The sequence below is a fragment of the Heloderma suspectum genome, chromosome 4, assembly GCF_057233095.1.
Source record: "Heloderma suspectum isolate Gila_16-S chromosome 4, 16-S_ref, whole genome shotgun sequence".
In the NCBI taxonomy this organism is placed as follows: Eukaryota; Metazoa; Chordata; class Lepidosauria; order Squamata; family Helodermatidae; genus Heloderma; species Heloderma suspectum.
The window spans coordinates 212,592,830-212,616,197 of NC_139461.1; the positions used below are offsets into that span (position 1 = coordinate 212,592,830).

General features: G+C 43.0%; 1 protein-coding gene across 2 annotated transcripts in view; it reads right to left on the minus strand.

The window, feature by feature from the left end:
* The window catches only part of TNNI3K (TNNI3 interacting kinase), a 268,089-nt gene that overhangs the window by 181,269 nt on the left and 63,452 nt on the right, over positions 1–23,368 (minus strand). For both annotated transcript variants that reach the window (XM_084852224.1, XM_084852223.1), the window contains 4 exons: positions 7,244–7,388; positions 7,042–7,146; positions 2,652–2,746; positions 862–1,011 (listed from right to left, as the gene is read on the minus strand). In XM_084852224.1, the coding sequence (XP_084708350.1) occupies positions 862–1,011; positions 2,652–2,746; positions 7,042–7,146; positions 7,244–7,388 (495 nt within the window). The remainder of the gene's footprint in view (positions 1–861; positions 1,012–2,651; positions 2,747–7,041; positions 7,147–7,243; positions 7,389–23,368) is intronic.

The following is a 23,368-nucleotide window of genomic DNA, read 5'->3' on the forward strand; positions in this document are numbered from 1 at the left end:
ACATCCTGGATCTTCCTGCAAATAATGTCAGATTGTTCACTGATATTCAGTATAGGGTTTGATTGCCCTCTCAAGTAAAGTTGTTTATGACTTCAGAAAGAGTAGAGGGTCCATGCACATTTTCATGTACAAACATACCCTGGCTCAGCAACAGATGAGCACAAGGAAATAGCTTTCAAGAACCAACAAAAAAGAACTTTTTCTACTTGAGTTTGGAGGACAAAGAGAAGCAGAATATGAATCTGAACTGTTGCCGGGGCAGATCTGTAAAATTTGTAACGCACAGTACAGCATAGCAGAAACCACTGAGATATGCAGTTTCTTTGAAGAGTTTCTGCAGGAAATCAAGGATAGCTATCTATCTGTGAAGGAGGCTTATGTTGCTGCCCATCACAACAGAACCAGAGTTTCCTTCCACATAAAATCAATAGTAGTCCCGACTTCCTAATGGACTTCATGGATAACTGCATTCTAATGTTGTCTGTGATACCTTGTTCAGTGATAACAGGGGGAGGAAAGGGTTTAGCCTTAAAGTCTTGCCTATGCTTTTGCAGGCAGAAGCAGCTTTTCCTGAACTGAGGTACACAACTATGGATTTTTATTTTATTGGAACTGAGAAAGGTTGCAACTGAGTCTGTGTGGAGTTATAGCTTTGGTTAGCATGTTGGCATTTCTGAGAGCATAAATCCTGTATGTGATATCCCTTATTCTGTCAGTGTCAGAAGTTGACACACGATGACAGCCATTCTCAGCATGCCTGGTCTGAGCTGAGTTGTTTTTCATACGCTGTCCTCCCTTCCCAGTTTGTAACACTATCTTTTTTCTAATGTAAAATCCAAAAACCAGAATAGTATATAATACCTTTCTCATAGGCCCACATCAAACAGGTCTGCTCATCTTTCTCACCGCTAGACCTGCTGGGATCACAAGCCACAAGATTCATATCAGCTCCATTGTCCAGTAAAAATTGGACAAGACGGATATGGCCATGATAGCAAGCAGAATGTAACCCTGGAAAATCAAGGGAGGGAGGGGGAGGAGGGAAACAAGCATTGCTGTAAGCAAGATTTTCAGAACAGGGCTTGTAGCAGAACAACAGAAATCATAAATAGATTTCCTTGAAAAAGGAATCTTATAAAAGCAATTACTATCTCTCTCTGAGAACCCACCCCCACCCCAAAATTGTTCTCTAGTTGCCTGTCTTGGGCTACTACTAGCACGTATTCTATAAAACTCCCACAAACAAGACATCATGGCACCTTACGGAAGTGTTTTTGGTATCATATGTCTACAGGACATGTATAAGTTCCATGTAAATCCCTAGTTAAGGCATTTCTCCATTGGGCATTTCTAGTCCCCACTCGGCCATGGAAGCTCACTGGGTGACTTTGGACCAGTCACAGACTCTCAGCCCAACCCACCTCACAGGGTTGTTGTCATGAGGCTAAAATGGAGAGGAGGAGGAGCATTATGTATGCCGCCTTGGGTTCCTTCAGGAGGAAAAAAGGCGGGATATGAATGTAATAATTTTTTTTTTTTAAGTGTGGGAAGAAGATGTGTGAGGCTGAATCCTATCCACACCTGCTTAGGAGTAAATCCCACTGAATTCCACATAGCTTATTTCTGACTAGACATGTATAGGATTATACTGTTAATGGATATCCTTTTTTGATCTTGCACTAACCTCTGAAGCTACCAAAAAGTTTCTACCTTTATAAGGAAGAAGCAATGCAAGCATTCCATTAGTAAAATAAGTGGGAAGTGTTGTTGGAGAAAATAGTACTATATAGCCATTCAGGCTGCTTATATGAGGGCTACATGTGGGGAGGGGATGTGGGTGAACATGCAAGCCCCACCCCCAACATACCATGATGAGCCAGGAAGTCTGAAGGGGGCTCCTACTCACATCCACTTTAATATGAGTAGAAATCTTTGCATAATTGGGAAGCCTGATAAAGCAGTTCCCGAATGCACCATGGCTCCTACTCACCAGCAAGCAAATGGGAGTAGGAGCCCCCTTCAGATCTTCCCCCTCAATATGGGAAGGTCAGGGCCTGAGCCAGGGCAGGGCTTTTGTCTGAGCCCTACACCCCACAACCCCTTTAGCCTTCACACAAACAGGCTGAATGCCTGAACAGAGCAAATTACTACTGTACGTCCTGGCTTGTGTTGCCATAGACTAGGAATGGCCAACTAGTGGCCAAAGGGCAACATCTGACATCCATAATTGCTTTGTTCAGTTCTTCCCACTGCTTGTAAAGGGGCACCATTTGCAGTGCTACATAGCTGAATAAGGGGACTCCATTCTATATGGTTTCTCCAAAAGCCAAGTCTCTCTTCTTGTATAATGCAAGTGCAATAAGCTTGAAGCAGCCTATCGTCACCTCATAGGAGCCAGACTTGCTTCTGGGCTGATGGACTTCCCAGAAACATCTAGTTGGACACTGTAGGAGCAGGCTGCTGGACAATATGGTCTTTTGATCTTATCAAGGGATAGGCAATTAGCAGTTGTCTACCCAACTTTTTCAAATTGCCTTCTACTGGATTTTATTTTTGTGTTTTTAATTTTGGGGGCATAATTCTCTCTTGTCTCTCTCTTTCACACTCAGTCACACACACACACACACACACACACCCTTTTATACTCTTACCTGTATGTCCATCTCTTCCTTGGTGATTGAGACTCAACACATTCTGGTCAAGAAGAAACTTTACAAGTTCTATGTTCTTGCCATAGGTGCATGCACTGAATAAAGTAGATTTAAAATAAAAAGATCACAGCTAAGAAAATTGAATGTGGTTAGTCAATAATGTATAAGCATTATGATTACATAAGAACAATCTAGCAGCGCTGAAAAACCTTGTATGTATCAGTAGACATGCTTCTACCTATATGAACCTTCACAAAATGTATATTAAGCAGGCCAGGCTTCACTCCAAGTACCTTTGCTGAGCAAAGTAAGAACATCAGCTGAAAGGAGCAGGGCCTTTGATGTGATTGCCTGGAGGTTCTGAAATGACCTCCCTGGCATGGTGAGCAGCTGCTCTTACCTTTCTGCCTTCTGTAAACCCTTTTCAGCTGATTTTTTCATTGTTTTAATAATGTCTAGATTCTATTATTGCTTTTATTGTTTTAGTGGAAGCCATCTGAGCACAGGAAAAGTGGATTATAAATGTCTTTAAATGTGCAAATGAAGGCAGAGTTTCCTTGTACTTTCCTGTTGTATTTCCCATGCCATAAGGGCTGCTTCTAAAATTACACTTTTTATCAAGTAAATGTTCCTACAAGACCTTCCTGGGAGTAAATGTGAAACAGAGAAAAGATGTATGCATGTGTTTGTCTGGCTTCAATATGCCACATTGCTGGGAGCTGTTTGAGATACTTACACCTGAGGCTTGAGTGTCCACATTTCTATCCTGCCCACATTACAGTTTAACATAGGCATGTCAACATATTGCTAGCTAGAAAGTCAGAAAGCCATAAACCTATAGATTTAATGTTTATTTAAGGATCAAATGTTTCTCATATTAGATCTTCAAATAAATATATAGTGAATAAGATCCCCTCTCATGGGTCCCCTCCCATACCAGCTTGCCCAGTTCTTGAGTTCTGCTAGGAAGGCTTTTCTTTGTGTCTCAAAAGTGGCCAAGCATGGCTAGTTGGGAGATGGGAAAGGCCTTCTTTGTGGCCATACCTAGCTTTAGGATTGTCTGTTGCTCAGAAACCATTCCGGTCAAGCCTGATGGACTTCTGCAATGTGCCCAATCCGGTAAGCGGAGGCAGACCAAATTGGATTTTTTTCAGGTTCCAGGAAAATTTTGCACATTTCCCCCCAGGTTCCGTCATTTGCGCAAGTTGCATTTTGCACATTTTATAATATTTTGGGGGTGGGTCTTGAAATGTGTGTGAATATTGCCATTTTTTAAAAACAAAACATTGCTGCTCTTGCGCAACTGTGCAGCATGCTATGTAGCCCCGCAGGCATGTTCTCCTTTTGTCAGTTTCATCCTCTCCACATTACTGCCTTCAGACCAGCAGAGCCATATTCTGTTCTTGTTAAACAACTTGTCAGTTCACCCCGGCCCTGCTTCCGCCGCACTTGGGCAAGTGTGCAAAGGAAGCTGGGCACCCCCAAGTGTCAGTTCAACACTTCAAACCCTGAGGATCACCTTGCTAAGTGGGTGATCTCCCCTTTTCCCATACTGTCAGTGGGTGATTTGATAGCTGTAAGTGTCAAGCGTGCACTAATGACTGACAGCTCTAGAAAAGGAGAGCAGATCGCCCCCTTCACAAAGTGATCCTCAGGGTTTGAAGTGTTGAACTGATCCTTGGCTCACCCCTTCCATTTCACAATTCCCTGAATCTCCAGCAAGTCATTTTAAGACAGATCTAGGCTCCACCCCTTTTTTGTGGCTCCCCTATTACTGTGAAAAGGGGGAAGCGGAACAAAATCCATGGGGCTGAACTGGAAAAAATCTGTTGTGCTTCACTTCCCAAACAGAATCCTCCGACATCCCTACCAAGATTGTGGAGTCTCTCTACCCTGGGAGATGGTAGGACCCAGGCTTCTCAGTTCCAGCAGGCATTTGACCTACAAGTAGGGATGGCAGAGAATTCCGCCACGGATCACGGTGAGGCCGAATGCCAGTGCATTCGGCCCCCTGAACTCCGTGGCAGAACGGCCTGCCCCCCCATCCCCCCGGGGATCCCCCCCGGGACGAGACTCATCTGGGGCGGATCTTCCGGGCGGCAGCGGCTCCTGCGGCTGGTCTTCCGACTGGCTGCCGCCACCGCCATTTCCAGTCTTGTTAAAAAAAAGAAAGAAAAAAAGATGTGATAGGCTATGTAAAGATTTACGTAGCCTATCATGGCTAGGTTTAAAAAAAAAAAAAACACGACGTGATAGGCTATTTAAATCTTTACGTAGCCTATCATGGCTGGGTGAGTTTTTTTAAAAAAACAAAAACCGCGTACGCAAATGGCGGCGGCTACGGCTGCCGCCATTTGCGTTCCTTATTTTTGCCCTCTTAATCTACGTAAATATTTACGTAGACTATGACGGGGAAAATCAAGGGGAATGCAAATAGCATAGCGGGCGCTATTTGCGTCCCTTTTTGATTCCCCGTTTCAGCCTATGTAGGTATTTTTTTTTTACCCAGAGCCCTCCGCAGCTGGAAATCTGGCTGCGGACAGCTCTGGCCTGGCTGGGCCTGGCCAGCTGCTCTGCGGAGCTGCCGCGGAGCACAGCCAGCCGCGGAGGATTCTGGGGGGGAGGAATGGAGCGCCTTCCCCCCGGTGAGGATTCTGGGGGGAGGGACGGAACGCCTCCCCCCATCATCAACATAATCCGCGAAAGGTAAGTGACTTTCGTACATCCCTACCTCTAAGGTCGACAGCCTTTTTGCAGCTGAGCTCCTTGTTTTTTAGATTAGTTTTTATCTATTTTTACAGCAGTTTATTTTTGTTATTGTGGTTTAAAAACAAAACAAAGCTATTGTAAACTGGTCTAAGCAGTGCAAATGCAGCGGAAAGGCTGAAGATAGATAGATAGATAGATAGATAGATAGATAGATAGAGGAATGCAATATACTGCATCTTGTCACATTCTGTCATCTTACTATTATGTACATAATAGGGAGTTTTGTAAACTATCAACTTTAAGCCCCTACAAGAGAAATAGACAATTATGATAACTATTTGGATTTTTTTTTCATTGATAGCCTTCTCATATTATGTGTAACAGATGGAAGTAACAAAATGCAAAGAATCCTTGGAGAAGCTTAATAATTAGGGAGATGTCAAGAAACTCAATTGCAGACTTTATCCCTGGCACTCTTCAATAAGGAATACTTCCCAGATGTTTGAAAGATCAAAATAAATGTTACCATATTAATTACCATTTTTATAGGACATTTAGTGTACAAAATGCTTCACAGGTTGTATTTTCAAATCCTCACACCAGCATAAAACTTTGCTATTCTTATTTTACAGCTGAGGAAATGAGATTGAGGCTCAAACTGCATGTCATGCAGAGGTCTGTAATTCTTTCCTCTATGGTTTTAATTTAAAACAGTCTGAGCCAATCTTAGTGGGTGAATGTCTGGTAGGGAGTGAGTCCTTAACTCTTTCCCCTCCAGTCATTTTCCAGCTCCAAATTACCTCGCTGAGCAGCTTTTCCCGAGAAGCTATGGGGACATGGTATTTCCTTCACTGTGGGTGAAAAATAATGTAGGGAAGGACATCTTAAGCTAAAGAAGTAATAGATGGGAAAGTGTTCATTAGCCTGCCTGCACAGTGCACGCACCCTACCTCCACTTAGAGCATGATCTTAAGCATTCTACTCAAAAGTAAGTTCCATTAAGGTCAATTAGATTTACTCACTAAAGGGGGAATCTACACATAGCAGTTTTACTGTTATCATACTGCAATGATAACTATTGTTGCACATGACACCAATGGGCACCAACAGTTATCACTGCAGTATGATAATGGTAAAACTGGTATGTGAGATTCAGCCTAATAAATGTTAGCCTTAGGGCCACACTAAATGTTACATAGGAGATCCATAATTAGATCTCCAGATGTATTTATCTTTTCATAAAAGCAACCACAGAGAACCTACTTTGGACCTGGACCATGAGGGGAAGGAGTAGAAATGAAAGAACACTCCCTCAAGGAGAGACTCCATGGACAGAGAAGGCTCAGTCATCATCCATGTATAGGGGGTGATAAAAACAGTGAGGGAGGGGCAGAGCTAGCACACCCATCCCCACTCCTCCTCCTTGCAAGCAGAGCTTATATGTGGGGAGAATGACTGAACAGGGATAAAGTCATTTCAACTGGTACTTGCTTTCTGTATTTGGTTCTCCTCTGTATTTCCTCTTGGTATCTCTTTGGTTTGCACAAAACACATCTATCTTTGTCTTTAAGCATAACACTGTATTTATACCCTTTGCCTTCTTTGTAGCTGTGCTTGGCCTCCAGTCTTTTAACTTTCTAAAATGGTGGTAGTGGGCACATATACATATAAAATGGCCTACCTGTGAAAGGCAGTTTCACTGAATATATTCTCCTTAGTAAGACTTTCTGTTCCTGAAAGCTGAATTAATTCCTTCACAACTTCAAACTTTCCATTGTAACAAGCACTGGGGAGAAAAATGTCAGAAAAAAAGTGTTTTTCATAAGAGAAGGGGGATGCCAGTACTGGCTAAGAAGAAATGCCCTGCATTGCTTATTACTCACAGGTGCAAAGGTGTGTCACCATAAATATTAACCACATGGGGTTGGACTTCAAAATTACTTTGGAGCAAGAACTTCACTATATCGTGATGTCCAAATCGAGAGCAGAAGTGGAGAGGAACGTGGTCTTCATTGTCTTGAGCATTCACTGCCATTGAACCAGAAAGAGAAGAAATTAAGCAGGTCATATTTAAAGTAAGCTTTCCCCACGGATCATGGATGTGGTACACAGATTTAAAAAAAACCCCTCATCTAACAATCAGAGATTTGGAAGAATCCAAGTGGCCTTCTAGAATCTAGACTAGTTCCCTCCCATGAGGCATGAATATCCATCCATTACTTCCCCAGAGATGAACTTGCTCAATCCAGAACAGAATGGTTGCTCAATCACTGCAGTCCACCATGGCTTATTTAAGCCACAGGGGGTTGTGGAGCATGCGGGTGGCCATTTTGAATATTCAGCCCCCATTGGGGGGTTGCCATAGTTTGTCATATTGTCTGAACCCCTTATGTTAAACAAGCCTCAAATAACCCTACAACAGACCATTGTTTAACCCTCAAATAACCCCTGCTGCCCAAGTTCAGACAAAACGACAAACCATGGCAACCCCCACCAGGGGTTGAATATTCAAAATGGTCACCAGCATGCACCATAAGTCACTGTGGCAGTGGGTTGTGGTGATCATGCAACCTGGTCAAAATCAGTACCTGTAGAAGAACAAAGAGCTTTAAGCTGTCCCAGACAAGTGAGCCAAGTCACATACTGCAAAGGAAGGCAAAACAAAAATCAATGACACACTCAAAAATAATATTGGCTTCTAATTTGAAGTGGAGGAAAATTTCTTTCAAGCCTCAAAGTATCAAGCCTCTTTCAAGCCTCCAAACACACTTGGAAAGCTTTAAGCAAAACCAATCTCTTTGAGGGGAGGGATTCAGATTGGAAAAGTGAAATGGGGGAGGTGTTAACTCTACCCTCCTCAACGCAAAGGAAATGCTATTGGACCCTGAGCCATGATATGCAATATTCTGTCTACCCATGGCAGTCCCTCAGAGGTAAGGGGGCAATATTTCCTGTACTCCTAATGGGTTGCAGTTGAGACGCCAGAATAGAAATAAAATGCTATATTTCAAAGATTTATCCAACTCTATCTTGATGTCAGTGGAATTGTTATGGATAGGATCTGAACGGCTTCACTCTCTACTCTGTGTGCTTACAGGTGCTTTTCCAGCAGCAGCAGGCCACGCCCACAAAAAGACATTCCCAGAAGATCAGAGTGACTTACAAAGCGATATTTCAAAGGTGCAAGGGCCTTTCTTCCAGTGGAAAAGGCCTATTTGCACATGAAGAATGCTTTCACATGTCCACAGGGCAAAGGAGAAATCACTGTGGACATATAAAAGCACTCTTCATTTCTCTGTCCACATCCCTGGCCTCTGGCCAGAAATCTTGGAAAGACGGAGATATACAGACACACACATGGGGTAGAGAGTCAATGCAGAACAGCCAGAATTTAAGGGCTGGAATAGGGGAAGACAGGGGGTTTAGTTCTTGCCTCCCCAACATTCCTGATAAAAATCCCTCCCCCGCCCCCAATGTCATTTGCATTGATAGGAAATCCCTAACTGGTGCCAACTGGGGATTTCCTCACAATGCAAATTAGCAGCTTTAAAGGAACATTTTTTGTCAGACCATAGCAGGGGAGGGAAGAAAGAAATTCTCCCATCCTACCTTCTGCAACCCTGATAATTACCAGCACCCCTGCCCCCTGCAGCTGCTATTTGCAACTTTCTAAAATGTGCACATTAAATGCAAAGATAGATTTAATATCATGCCTAGTTTGGCCCTAAGTACAGGTAGATTGATAGGTTTGAAATTATTCAATTGTATTAAATATTACTAATATAAAAGGTTTTTTGTATAACATTTCAAAGTAAAGTACGTAGTGTTTATCAGTTATCCCCATGCTTTTTCATTCATTGGCCAGAAGGTGGGTGTAGGTATTGAGCAATTAGGTATAATATCACCTGCACGCTTTTCCTTTTGTTCACAGGTAAAAGGGCTACAGACTAACATTTTACACACAAAAAACATGGAAGCTAAACATCCAGAGAAGGGACCCTGAGGCCTTCCAGGGTTCCCCTGTGGTGACAGGTGCCTGTATCTTGTGCTCCATGGGACAAACAGCAGCTGGGGGGAAGGGGCTTGAAAAGGTGTTAACTGCCTTGGGAGAAAAAAGGCTAACTCCTCTCACCCAATTCTTTGGCCTGATCTAAATTGTGGGGTTGGTACTCATGGCTTTATTTGCTCTTTGAAAGAAAGAAAGAAAGAAAGAAAGAAAGAAAGAAAGAAAGAAAGAAAGAAACGAAACAGAAGAACCAGTCATGGATCTCCTACCATAACCTCTAGTTTGGCCCTAGGCTCAGCACTCTTGTCACTACAACACACTACCCCTCCAACATCATGACTGAGTGATAAAAGATTTATACTCCAGAACTGCTCCTTGATGCCGTTTTCTTGTAATTGTTTAGACTGTAATCAGTTATTGCTGCAACAATATTTATAGAATATTATGGTGGGATTTTCAGTCAAGGAAAATAAGAAAGCACTGCTGAATTAATGACCTTTTCAAAGAAATATTGCTGCCTTGCATATTAACAGTGCGGAGCGAAATTATGATCCAAAAGGCAGGAGTTAAAAGAAAACAAGCACCCGAGTTATTACAAAATGAATGAGAAAGCAAAGCTATTCAGCGTCAAGAAGCAATGTTCTGTGGCATGGAAAATCCAGACTTGTTTTAAAATACATTAATGCTCTTATTGAATATTAAGAGCAAAACAAGGTACCAAGAGCAATGTCAAAGACATATTTGAATCACGGAAAGTAAAGGTGAACATGAGTACAAAGACAAATGGATAAAAGCAAGAGGTGAAATAAACTCACTCCCAAAATCTCTTCTCATTTTCTCTCTCTCTACATGTGATGTTGATGGTGAATCTTCATGGTATGGTCTCTGACTATTCAAATAGTTGATACTGACAGTATTCAATAGATAGCGTACAGTTATATAAGGCTTGGATCCTGAGTACCAAGAGCAGAAGAAAGCTTGCATAAGGAGATATTTCTGTCCCCTCCTCTCCCCTGCACCTACCAAAAGGTCTCTCTGGAAGGGAACCCAAGGGACCCTCTTGAACACTGTGGGATGGGCATGGGAGGCTGCTTGGTTAAGAAGGAGCTGGAAAACCTGGGCAGGGGCACCTTGTGTGTGCAAAGTTACATAGACCTTCCATTCTCAGTACCCAAGGTCTAAGCCCTACTCATTAACAGTTGGCAGCTTATGGATGAGACACCAGGCCAAAACAAAACTGCCAAGAGATACAAACAAGTCTAATGTACTCTAGTTTCAAACGTTACTGTAAAATTTCACATTCAAAAATTCAAATTACTGTGGAACTGGGAATTCCAAATCATTGCAAATACTTGTTTCTATTCTAAACACTGTCCATAAATATATATATCTAGCTTGGAGGGAAGAGGATTTTTAACCATCAGTGGAATAGAATTCCAGAGCTGTATCCTAGAAATGTCATATGAACAAACACTTCTGGTTATGACCATGATCTTGTGAGCTTTGGAACTTTGTCAGTGTAGATTTGGACTTTTTTAAAAAACAAGCCAATAAAAAGAAAAAGAAATAATACAGCACCACCATGAAGCACAGAAAAGTGTTTTTTGATATTTCAGAGAGTAGTACTTTGAAATATGGCAAAGGAAAAAAAATCTAGAGTCTAGTTGGGCACTGCCAACTCCTTATGAGAGCCAGTGTGGTGTAGTGGCTGGAGTGCTGGACTGGGAGCCAGGAGATCCAGGTTCTAGTCCCCACTCAGCCATGGAAGCTCACTGGGTGACTTTGGGCCAGTCACAGACTCTCAGCCCAACCTACCTCACAGGGTTGTTGTTGTGAGGATAAAATGGAGGAGGAGGATTATGTACACCGCCTTGAGTTCCTTGGAGGAAAAAAGGCGGGATATAACCATAATAAATAAATATAATAAATAAATTATGCACAGCTGAAGGACTCTCAGGTTATTGGAATATACAAAAGAGATGCATACATTTATGAAGGCCCTCTGTATGGTGAATTACAACCATATTAACACTAGCAAGATGCATTTGATGTGGCATCTAGTTTGGCCCTCACATACCTAAGAGACGCTCCCCTCCACAATTATATCTCCCAGTGATCTCTCAGATCAAGCGAGAAGGCCACGTTAATAATATATGAACTGCCATGTTTGGACAATATGGGTATTTTCAGAGATGTTATCTCTGTTTCCCATGAAAATTTTAAATCTCTGCTCATGGAGATTTAGAGAATTCTCCCAAGCCTAAGGATCTTTCAGAAGCACCACAGCATTTTTATTATCCTGACTGATGTAAGCTTGAGAACATTAGGGCTATACTATTCAGTCTTCTGTTGTATTAAAATGTGTTGTGAACTGTCCAGAGTGCTTCCACTATTGGGTAATATAGAAATGTAAATAAATAAACAAATAAAATGTGATATCTTTAACGCCACCTTCACCAGTTCCTTTGCTTACACTGTTTTAAAGGCACCAGGAAAGGGTGTAGTCAAAGGGACCCAAGGGGCAGGGGTGTGGCATCTCAGAAGTTTCATCCTTTCCCAGTCCTTCAGGATTTGGGTACTAGCATAATCTTCAGGAATGAAACAAGAAATGGAAACAAGAATTAAACAAGAAATTGAATTAAAACAACAACAACAACAACCATCACCCTATCTATGCCTGCTTCACAACTTCCATGGAGTGCTCTCTTTGGTACCAGATTATTCTGAGAAGCTGGCCAATCCCTCTGTTGTACTAAGAGAGCAGAGTAAATGCTTTTGTTGCAAGTGAAGTCTGGAAGAAACTGGAAAGCCTGCCCTGGAGTTAAGCCAGAAAAACAGGCATAGGATCTTTGCCAACTCGTGAGCACATCTGTGTTTGGCAGCCTAATTCAGCCTTCCCCATCCTAGTGCCCTCCAAATGTTTTGGACTACAACTCCCAGCATTTCTGACCTGTTGAAGTCTCGAGGGCACCAGGTTGGGGAAGGCTAGCCTAGTACCACCTTGTTTAAAATTTTAAAAAGGCATTCCAGAGCTATTCTGGAATACAGATAGGGACACATTAAGGCATTGCCTTAATGGGATTTTAAGGATTCATTTAATTATTAGCCATTTAATTGATCTATTTTATATGTATATTTGTTTGAAAGTAAAGAACATTGCAATCTAACTTTTGTTTATCTTCTTATGATGGAAGATCATGTGGAACTCTGTGTTCAGCTGTCCCTGCAAAGCACATAGCTACGGTTTCTTTGCGTTTTCAATCAATATTTCATGCCTCTTTTTCTAGCAGGGATTTTTTCTGGACGCTGTATTAAATCTAGTGAAAGTTTAGCAGTCCTTAAGTCCATAACTAAGAATGCTTAACTTTTTCAGGATTACACTCAAGGTTTGAAACCTAAGACCCCAGGGGAAAGAACTGTCTTTATCTTACCCTCTTACTGTCTCTGTATGAAAGGCATATTGGCATGGAATGTAAAGATCTCACCAAGAATAAGATGGATGCCTTACTTATTAGCAGCAGTAAGAGTTCATGGCATTGCAGCATACATCCTGCATGTGTTCCATCATTTATAGAAGAATATATTTCAAAAATGTTTTAGAGAGAATTTTAAAGGAGTGCATTGGGAAAGTTCTTGCATCTTGATACTTGTAAAACCAGTTGCCTTAGTTACCAGGTGTGAAAAGTGTAGAAGGTGAAAGGAACAGGAATGAGAAAAATGAATATAGCTAAAATACTTCTTTAAAACAGCTAATCCTACCAAAGGTTTGGTTCAAATACCAAGACCTCAAAAGGAGTGTTACTTCAGAGTGTGCGCATGTGGTGTTTTTTAAAAAACCACCCATCTATGGCATTCATCTGGCAATAAGTGTGCATCAAAGGATTTGGAGTTTTGCCCACAGTTCTTTGCTGGATTCATGCCTTATTTCAGTTGGCAGTCAAAATCCCAGGTGCACTTTTGAAAATCTCCAGTCTTTGACATATTTGCTTATATGAAAAATGAAGCAGATGAGCAAAAAAATAACAACATGCAATTTATAATGGGTTTTCATTTTAGTAGCATATTCTGCATAATATTCCTAGTGCAAAAGTCATCAGGAGGAAACCAGGCAAGGGATACAGGGCAGGGGGCATAGTATTTCTGGCAGCATAAGGGAAATCTTAGCTGGGGGCTGTTTGTATGATGATAAAAAGCAAAGATAATAATTAAAAAAATAGGTCAAGTCTTTCACATGTAAATACATATAGTCTGGAGAGGTGGCCATTGGGTGAGAAACATCTTGGTAGGAATAGGGTCATGCTGATGTATAATATCCAGTCTTAACTTGGAAGGTGATAGACAGTGATTGCTGTTGCTCATTGTACTCCTATGGCCTCCCCCGTTGCGGATTCTGTCCATCTTGGCCCCACACTGTCAATGCATGTGAAACAGATAGTCAAGAGATATACAAGTATGCTACTTGAAGCTATTAATAAGCTGAAGATGCCAAGCTGTGTATCTCCTTGTCATTCATAGTTCTACTGGTCTCAGAGTTTACCCTGTGCTTTGCCATGGCTAGTGAATGGATGTGGGTGCGCCATCTGAAGCAACTCATGTGTATAGATGTATAATGACCAAAGTGGGTCTTAGGGGGCCTTTAACCAGAGGAGGAGCGAGCATACAGCAGATCTGGGCTTACATTAGGGTATCCTCTAGACATTAGCTTACACACTCATTCATGTCCAAAAGCATAGGTTTTATTTTGACAGATTTTTGCTCTCAAAACACACTCATGCACATTCATTTCAGAGGAGAAAACTGGCTTGATTCGTGTACCCATCCTCTAGTACATGGGACAGTATACCAGTTCTAATAGGACTGACTAGAAGTGAAAGATGGAGATTGGGGAAACTAGTGTTTATCAGACAAGGTGGGGAAAGTGGCACTATGGAAATGATAGGACAGGGAAGGCTCTATGACCAAGGAAACTTGGGTTTTTTTGGTGAGGTAGGGATATATGGATTTTGTTAAATCCATTCCATCTGTGTTTTGTGTCTTTTGTTCTGTTTGATCATTGATGTAATCAGATTTGTTTTGTATGAAAAGGTTGTTTGTTTTCAAATGTGCTTTTGTACTAATGCACATTTGTGCAGTTCTTGTACCTGAAATGAAGGCTCAGGAAGGTTCCCTGCTCCTTCATTAATTTTTAACCTAGTTGGCAATACGAAGTAGTATAGCACTATAATTCAAAAAGTGCCATTAAGAATATTCAGGTAGTGCTTGACCTGGCTGACCCGTTTTGGAGGCAGGGATGCTTCAGGATGGGACCATTTTTCCTGCTGGGGCTTTTGACTGGCCAATTCAAGGGTACCCTGGTGGGTTAATCAGCTGAGCGGTGGCAGACAATCAGACATTCATTTGCATGTTTCCACAGTTACAGGGAACAGCTCTCCAAAAACTAATCAAGGAGAAAGCAAGTACATTCTATGGCTCCTTTCCCTTTGCAGTGGTTCTGGAGCCTTAACATCATTCTTGGCAGCTTTCAGGCTGTGCCTTCCAGAACTAAAATGGATCCTTGAGCCAAGGGCAATGCCAGTTAAATCCATAGTGCACAATACATGTGTCAGAGAGCCAGTATGTCTCCTGCTCTTCTATAACACAATCTATACAAGCAAAAATGATCAGCAAAACCTATGACCCTGGGGAGGGGAGGAGGGAAGAAACAGGGATCATGTCAAAGATAAGATTCAGCCTCTCCTGGATTTTGGATTTGTCCCTGGACCTGGAATCCCAGGTAACATGGAGCTCTTCTTGTTAGCCTCTCACTTTGGTGGGAAGTTTGCAACTGGGGATGCTGTGGTAGTCCGACAGGTTCAGTTTCTGATGTGGATGTTGTGATTCTGCTTGTGTAGATAATTATCCTGAATCCACATTTGTCTGATTCTCTCAGATTTACTTTCTATTGAGGGAAAAATATCAGTTGCTGGATATGCAAACTCTCAGGCAAGCTAAGGGTGGGAGGCATTAAAATGAGGATGTATGTCTGAATGTACATCCTATTGAAAGAAGTTGATAGTATCTGAATTCTGAAGCACATTTAGTTTATACCCTCAGTTCCTAAAGCAAGAATATCCCAGATGCTTTGTGGAGCATGAATATCCAAGACAACGGGACATAAAGATAGAAAACTCTGTGGAAATAAAGGGAAGATTTTCCATATCCTGACCTGCAACTCTTTTTATCAGATGCAAACCTGGCAATCCTCACTAATCTTCATAACCTGGAAGCTAGATTAGAGTAAAGCATTATCTGCCTTGGCCGGGCTTGGGGTGCTCTTTATGCCTGTCCAAGACAATGCTTTCTGCTGGATCTTCAGAAACAGAATGAACCCAATGCTCCTGTGACATGTGTTTGCAATGGATGCCTATAGACTTCCAGGCATGATTCAAGATGCAGGCTTCAACCTACAAAACCTTTCATGTTTTGGGTCCTAGCGTATCAAAGAGCTGGCCCATTCATATATGCCAGGGGTAGGCAATTTATGACCCTCCAGATGTTTTGGCCTACAACTCCCATCATCCCTCACCATTGGCTATGCTGGCTAGGGCTGATAGTTCTAGGCCAAAACATCTGGAAAGCCACATGTTGCCCACCCCTGACATATGCTCTGCTACAGTCTGAGATCCAAGAGGGCACCCTCAAGAAGTTACATGGTGTGCATTAAGTTAGGAAAGTTGGTGCATGTTTTGGTGCCACCTCCCGGATTCTGAGGCTGAAGACTGGAAGAGCTTTCTGACCTTAGATGTGTGGGTAAAGCTAATAAAAGCTGTAGCATCTGTTATGTTTTTAGTCATTTTAACTGGGCCTTATATTTTATCTTTGATTTTTGTTTTGTTCCTTGTGCTGAGCATTTGGAAGGGGGTGAAACTAGCAAATGTGAAAAATCAAAAAGTGGTGCAAATGTGATGGAGGTTCAGTCAAAAAGTAATATGACTGCTTTAATTATATATCATATAGGATGCCAAGTATTAATAGAATCCCTGGCTGAAGGAGTATCCTTGCAGAGAAAGAAGATTATATGGTAGATATAGTACAATCTATACATATCTACTGAGAAGTCAGTCCCATTGAGTTTTGCAAGGCTTCCAGGTAAGTGGGCATAGGATTGCTGTCTGAGTGCTAGTTGAAGGGCAAATTCTAACTGGGGTCAGGCAGCACTGTTTGCATTTTAGAGATAGACATAAACAGAAGCAAAGAGAAACACACTATTAGACATGCCAGATTCTGATACAAAACACAGCTTCTATGCCTTTAATAGTTGTGCAGAAAGGAGAATTCGGGTATGTGCAGCTTCTACTATTGTAAAATCCTTATGCAGCTCAACATTAAAGACTTAGGTTCCATTCACTCTTTGCCCTGGCACAGAGGGAGGGGCTGTGGCTCAGTGGTAGAGCACATATTTTGTGTGGAGAAGGTCCCAGGTTCAATCCCTGCATCTTCAGACAGGGCTGGAAAAACTCCTGCCTGAAACCCAGGAGAGCCACTGACAGTCAGTGTCAACAATACTGGGCTAGATGGGCCAATGGTCTGACTGCATATAAGGCAGCTCCCTATGTTCCTATATTGGCTCTACTTGTGGTGATGTGCAGGAAAAAACATTAGGGTCATACTGCCCCTCTCCCCCATCAGTGTAGATCATATGTACTCTGTGCATAGAGATGTCCGTCAGCCCTAAAAAAAAAAGGGAGTCACTGGGGGATTGCAGAAGTGGAGAATATGCCCTATAAGCCATGTGGAGTTTACCTACAGTGGAGGCTCAAATGAGCTCAAGGCTCATTCTTATGCACATATTCCACAGTAATACATGAAATGGCTTATTGAAAAGCCCCGCAAAGATCCCCCTTTCTCCACCTCTACTTCACGGTAGCTATTGTGAATATGCACAGCTCCAGGTGAGAGGGAAGAATGCAGCAGGTGAAAAACTGTTGACTCGCTTGTGCTTCGTTTCTAACACTGACCCCAAGCACGAAACTACTTCGGGTAAGTGGTGTCCGAACTGAAGCCTGTGACATGCCCAAGGAAAAAGAAGGATAAAAAGAGCTATCTTCCAAGAAACATTTCCATTTACTATTGGACTCCCCACACAGCTAAAGATTTTAAACATGAAACAGCACTGGAGGCTTCTGACCTTAACTTGAGAGAGTTCCTATTGTGTATGAATAAGACAGCCTGCTGTTGTATAATGGATTTTACAAAATCCAATATTGAACTAAACAGTGACATTATAGTGCACTCCACTTATAACATGTGGGGTTACAAGAGACAACTGCGTGTAGCAAGTAAGAGCAGTCAAATGTGTCACAGAAAGAGACTGCTCCTTCTGACCACCACAGGCAAAATAAATTTTCAACCGTGTGTTAAATGTAAGAGACATCCGTTCTGCATGTTTTTAAAATAGTCAGAACTATACCAAATATTAACCTACAAACATTTGTGGGACACGTATAGTGTTTTTGGAGAGCCCAAAGCATCCCCTGAAAACCTCCTTTACTCACCTGTTCACCTATTCACTATTTCCTGATTAGCTGTTGCTTTGGCAGCAGAGTTAAGAAGAAAAATGCTTATTTCTGTTCCTGAGTGCTCTTTTCCTGGGACCAGTGATGTCATGATGTAGCTAGATTTGGCTGTGTGATCATGTCACAGAAAGAGAACAAAGCCAATTTGGAAGACTGGTAATGCTTCCTGAACTACATTGCCTTCCCTGTGAGCCAATTGGGGATCTCATGCTGATTGCAATAATGCCACGATGTAGCCAATCAAATTTGGCTATATGTGACAACATCACTGAGAGCACACATTGGGGCAACCATCGCTTTCCCTCTGAATGTGTGAACACTTTTGTAATCTTTTGACCTTCCACCCTGAAAAATTGCTGAAAGAAGGAGGGTTGTTTTACATGGGGCAATGGTATTAATAAAAATGCTCATTTCAGCTGGTACCTAAAATAATTGCAGATTGAACAATGTAATCAGAATATTAAATAAATATAAGCAATGATTACATTTCATGGAAATCTGAAAAAGATACAGATCCTTATCTACTCAGTTCATACGAGTGCTCTTGTTTTTAATCATGGAACAATATGTGCACATATATATACATATACATCATGTACATACACATACATACATACATACACATACACACACACACACACACACCCACACACAGGCTTTCTTCACACCTGGCATTTTATCCCACTACAAACGGATCCTTTTGATTCTAGATCCTTCCTTTCTGGAATTTAGACAGGCCCTGTATACAGGCATCTCTCATAGCGCTTCCCTCCGCTCTATACTTTTTCATGGCTGCATGGAAAAATCAGGACAGAAGGCTGATCATTGGTTCATGTAACATGATTGATGGCTCTGCCCATCCCTGGGCAGCAGGAGAGAAGTCGGAAGCCCTTCTGGTGACTTTAAAGGTGGGGGAAATCAAAGAAGCTCCTCCCTCCCTGGCATGTGTGCAAAAGAGCGGGCGGGGTGGAGTCTTGTTTTCATCTCTTAACTTGTGCTGTACTGTTTGCTCGCAGCCCCCAGGAAAGCGATGACTTACTTCTGAGCAGACATAAGATCGCGCTGTAAGTCTGCAACCCTTGGCACACTTACTTGGAAGTAGGCCCCATTGAACGTAATGGGGTTCTCTGAATCAATAGAGGATGTTGATTCTGAGCTTGGTGGGGTGGGGGATCAGATCTGTCTCCCATCATTGCAGGGCAGCATTTTACCCTCTTATCCCTCCAGCTGAGAAATGTGCTCATGCATTTACATGGCAGGCACAGAGAGAGCACAGCCCATAGTCAACCAGACACAGCAGTTTCTTCCACCTAGGGATGTTGAAGAAATCCACCACGGACTCCAGTGCAGCCGGATTCTTTGGAATCCAGCCCCCCGGAGTCTGTGGAAAAATGGCCTCCCCTCCCCACCACCCCCGAAATCCCCCCCCCAGGACAGACCTACCTGGCGGCGGATGCGGCGGTGGCTCCAGCTTGTCTTCTGGCCGCTGCTGGGCTGCTGCGGCCACAAATGGCGGCTGCCATTGTCGCCGCCATTTGCGTGGCTGCCTTTTACCATGATAGGCTACGTAAATACTACGCCATTTGCACCCCTGCTCTTTGCCGTGATAGGCTACGTAAGTATTTATCACGGCTTGGCAGGGACGCAAATGGCGTAGTGGCCGCCATTTGCGTCCCTGCCTTTTGCCGTGATAGGCTATGTAAATACTTACATTGCCTATCACGGCTTGGCAGGGATGCAAATGGCGTAGCGGCCGCCATTTGCGGCCCTGCCTTTTGCCGTGATAGGCTATGTATATACTTACGTAGCCTATCACAGCAAAAGGCAGGGACGCAAATGGCGGCTGGTGTAGCGGCTGCCATTTGCAGCTGCAGCAGCCCAGCAGCAGCTGGAATCTGGCTGCGGGCGGCCCCAGCTGGCGGCTTTGCAGAGTCACTGCGGAAGATTCTGGGGGGAGGGACGGAGCACCTCCCCTCCACTGCAGACACCCCGGATCGGAATGGTAACTGCATTTCGTACATCCCTACTTCCACTATTAGAGAATTTCACAGGGAGGTCATGGCACTCCTGTACCATGGGTGGAAAAAATACATTTTTTTTTGCATTTGGGGAAAACACAGGCTAGGCTGGGGAAAATGGCAGGAGATGCCCTGGAGATTCACGGTGTCATCTAAAGAGTCTGCAAACTTCCGTGAGAGAGCCATTTTAATAGCAGGATAAAAGCTCTGTGTGAAGAACCCCCCCCCCCCACACACACTGAACAGAAATCAGTTAGGATGCCCATCATGCTCCTATGTGCTGGGTGTGGGGGCAAGGGTGGTGATTGGGCTTTGAGACAGTGTTCTTTCCAGTTTCCCAGCTACATATTGGATGGACTGAAGAAACTCAGTGGAAATGGAATTCAGTAGGAAGTGGAGGCAGCCGCACATGATCAGCAAGGGAATGTGTGGGATGGGGTGAGGGAAGACAGGAAAAGTATTGGACGTGTAGGAAGCAAAGTTAAGTAACAAGTTGGCCGTTGGGGAGAAAGGGAATTGCAGGAATACTTAAAAAGCAAGGAGCAATAGCAAGGGGACTAGAGATGGGAGGAAAGATTTTGGTACTTTGATTTCAAGAATATTGGCTGAGTAGGGCCAGTAAACCAAGTTAGCACAGGCAGAACCAGGACAGAAGCTGGTGGAGCCTGGAGGAATCTGGAAGGTTAGGGCAGAGCCAAGATGAAATTTGGTGAGTAAGGAGAGTTTATAAGTAAGGAGACTCCAGAATTGGTTCCCTGATTGGGCCAGTAACATACTGATTGGTTGGCAACCCTACCTGGTATGCAACTCACTTCATCAGATTTCTCTTCATATAGACCAATAGCCTCAAGCCTAAAATGTAGGCAAAATGTGCATAAGGCTTACAGCACAATTCTATACATGCCTACTCAGATGTAAGCCCCATTGTGTTTAACAGGGCTTACTCTGCAGTCATATGTAACTGCAGGCTAAGTTAGGTTAGTCTTCAAGAGCAAATATCTCAGAATCTCATTTTGAAACATTATCTAAGGAAAGTATTGTCAGTGAAGGATAGTATAATAATCCATAAAAATGTTGTGCTAATATGGTTGGTATCTATCCTGTGGTGATAGAATGAACTTGGATGCTAGAAAATGTCCTGTAAAAAGATGGGAATGATATCTGAAGGAAGAGGTCCTTCTGTTTGCAACACATTGATCACCTTATGTAGATAAACACAAGATTACTATTATTTCTCCTGTGATGGAGAGCCCCCTTTTGGATACATTTTGATGCCTTAGCTATCTATTAAACTGACCCCCTCAGCTGCCCAGTCAGGGCCAGCCCTAGGCTAAATAGCAGTCTGGGTGAGGAGTGCCCTTTGTGCCCCCTCCCCCACCGTGGTCAGTTTTGCAGGGTCACCCAGAAGATTTATGGGGCCTCGTGCAGGTGTGATGTCCATCAAGAATGACATTGCTCAAAACCTTGATCTCTCAGCCCCTGTGCTATGGTTTGCATAAGCCAAAGTTTGAAAAGCTATGTTCTGAGCAGTGGAAGTGCACTATGCAACTATCACAGGTTTTACTCATAATATTTTTTTGCTTTGTAGCACTTCCTGTCCTTTGGTAAGCATTCTTTATTTTAGAATATCCATTATTTTTATCTTTAAAAATAATAACGTTATAAAGAAAAAAGCTATCCAGCTGGCTGCTTACGGCTTTATTTTATTATTATTTATAAAGCACTTACAGTGTTTACAGTATTTGAAATGCTAAGTACTTGGTAACATTGCCTCAAAGTAAAGCCGTGTTCCACTGATATTTACCTAGTGTAAATGACATCAAAGTGAAAATTGGAAAAGAAACATACTTTAAAGTTAATTGAAGGAAGATCACCTTTGGAGTTAGTACCCAAACAACCTGTAGAACCTTGAAAGAAATAGACCCTTGTTTTTTGCCACCTTAGCTCACTGCAGACAGTACATTAAAAAACATAGCCACTGAGCTCAGCTCAGTAGCTCAGTACCTGAGCTCAGTACCTGCCCTCATCTTGGCATCCAGGGCAACTGCCCAGCTCTCACACCCCTAAGGCTGCCCCTGGAGACAGCTAACATGATCATCACATTACAGAAAACAGTGAAAGGTGTCCCAGGGATGCTGCTGTCACACACATATTGTCCTTTCAACTTCTGTATAGGGATGTCAGAGAATTTCGCCATGAATCTTGGGGAGGCCGAATGCCAGCGCATTCGGCCCCCCGAAATTGGTGGCGAAACAGTCTGCCACCCCCCCGCCACCCCCTGGGATGGGACTTACCTTGTGCGAATGTCCCTGGCAGCGGCGGCTCCGGCGGCGGTTCAGCGGTGGTTCGGCGGCGGCGGCTGGTCTTCCGACCGGCTGCCGCTGCCACCATTTCCAGTAAAAAAAAACGTGATAGGCTACGTAAACATTTACGTAGCCTATCACGGATAGATTTTTAAAAAATACCGTGATAGGCTACGTAAATGTTTACATAGCCTATCACGGCTGAGTAAAAAACAACAACAAAGGCACTTACGCAAATGGCGGCGCCCATGGGCGCCACCATTTGCGTTCTTTATTTTGGCACGTGTAGTCTACGTAAACATTTACGTAGACTACGGCAAAAATAAGGGGAACGCAAATAGCATAGACGCTACGTTCTCCTTATTTTTAAACATTTATGTAGCTACGTTCCCCTTATTTTTAAACATTTACGTAGCCTATCACGGATGATTGCAGGGACGCAAATGGCGGCGGCTACGGCTGCCGCCATTTGTGTTCCCGGCCAGCCAGGATTCGCGGCGGGAGGGATGGGGCGCCTTCCCCCTGGCCAGAATTTCGGAGGGGAGGGACTGGGCACCTCCCCCCCGGCCAGAATTTCGGGGGGAGGGACGGAGCACCTCCCCACCACCGCAAATCAAATTTCAGGCAAGGTGAGTGACTTTCGTACATCCCTGCTTCTGTACACATCCTCCCAGGAGACAGAAAATCTAAATGTTCAGGAAGTGGTGATAATTAAGCACCATCTACTCAGTTTCCTTTCTGGTATCCTTTGTCTTCATCAGACAAAAAACATATGAGGCAGATCAACTTCAAAGCTAGATCCGAATTTGCAAGTAACTTTCAGCTAGGGATCTTTGAGGAATTTAGTCTTTGCTAATTCCAGTATAAATTGACCTGATCACCACATCCTAGATTAATGTACACAGTGGTAAATTTTGAAGTGCAGGTGCTCATCATGACAATCTCCATACCTACACCCTCAGGATCCAAAAAATCAGGCAACTATGTTGATCCCTGTCAACAAACCTCTTCTGGCCACTTGAATCTCCACCAGAAGCAGGTCTCTGTAACACTTAATTGTCCATGTAAGAGCAAGCAACCCCCAAATATTTTTGCATTACAATAGGGAACAATATATTACTGGGAA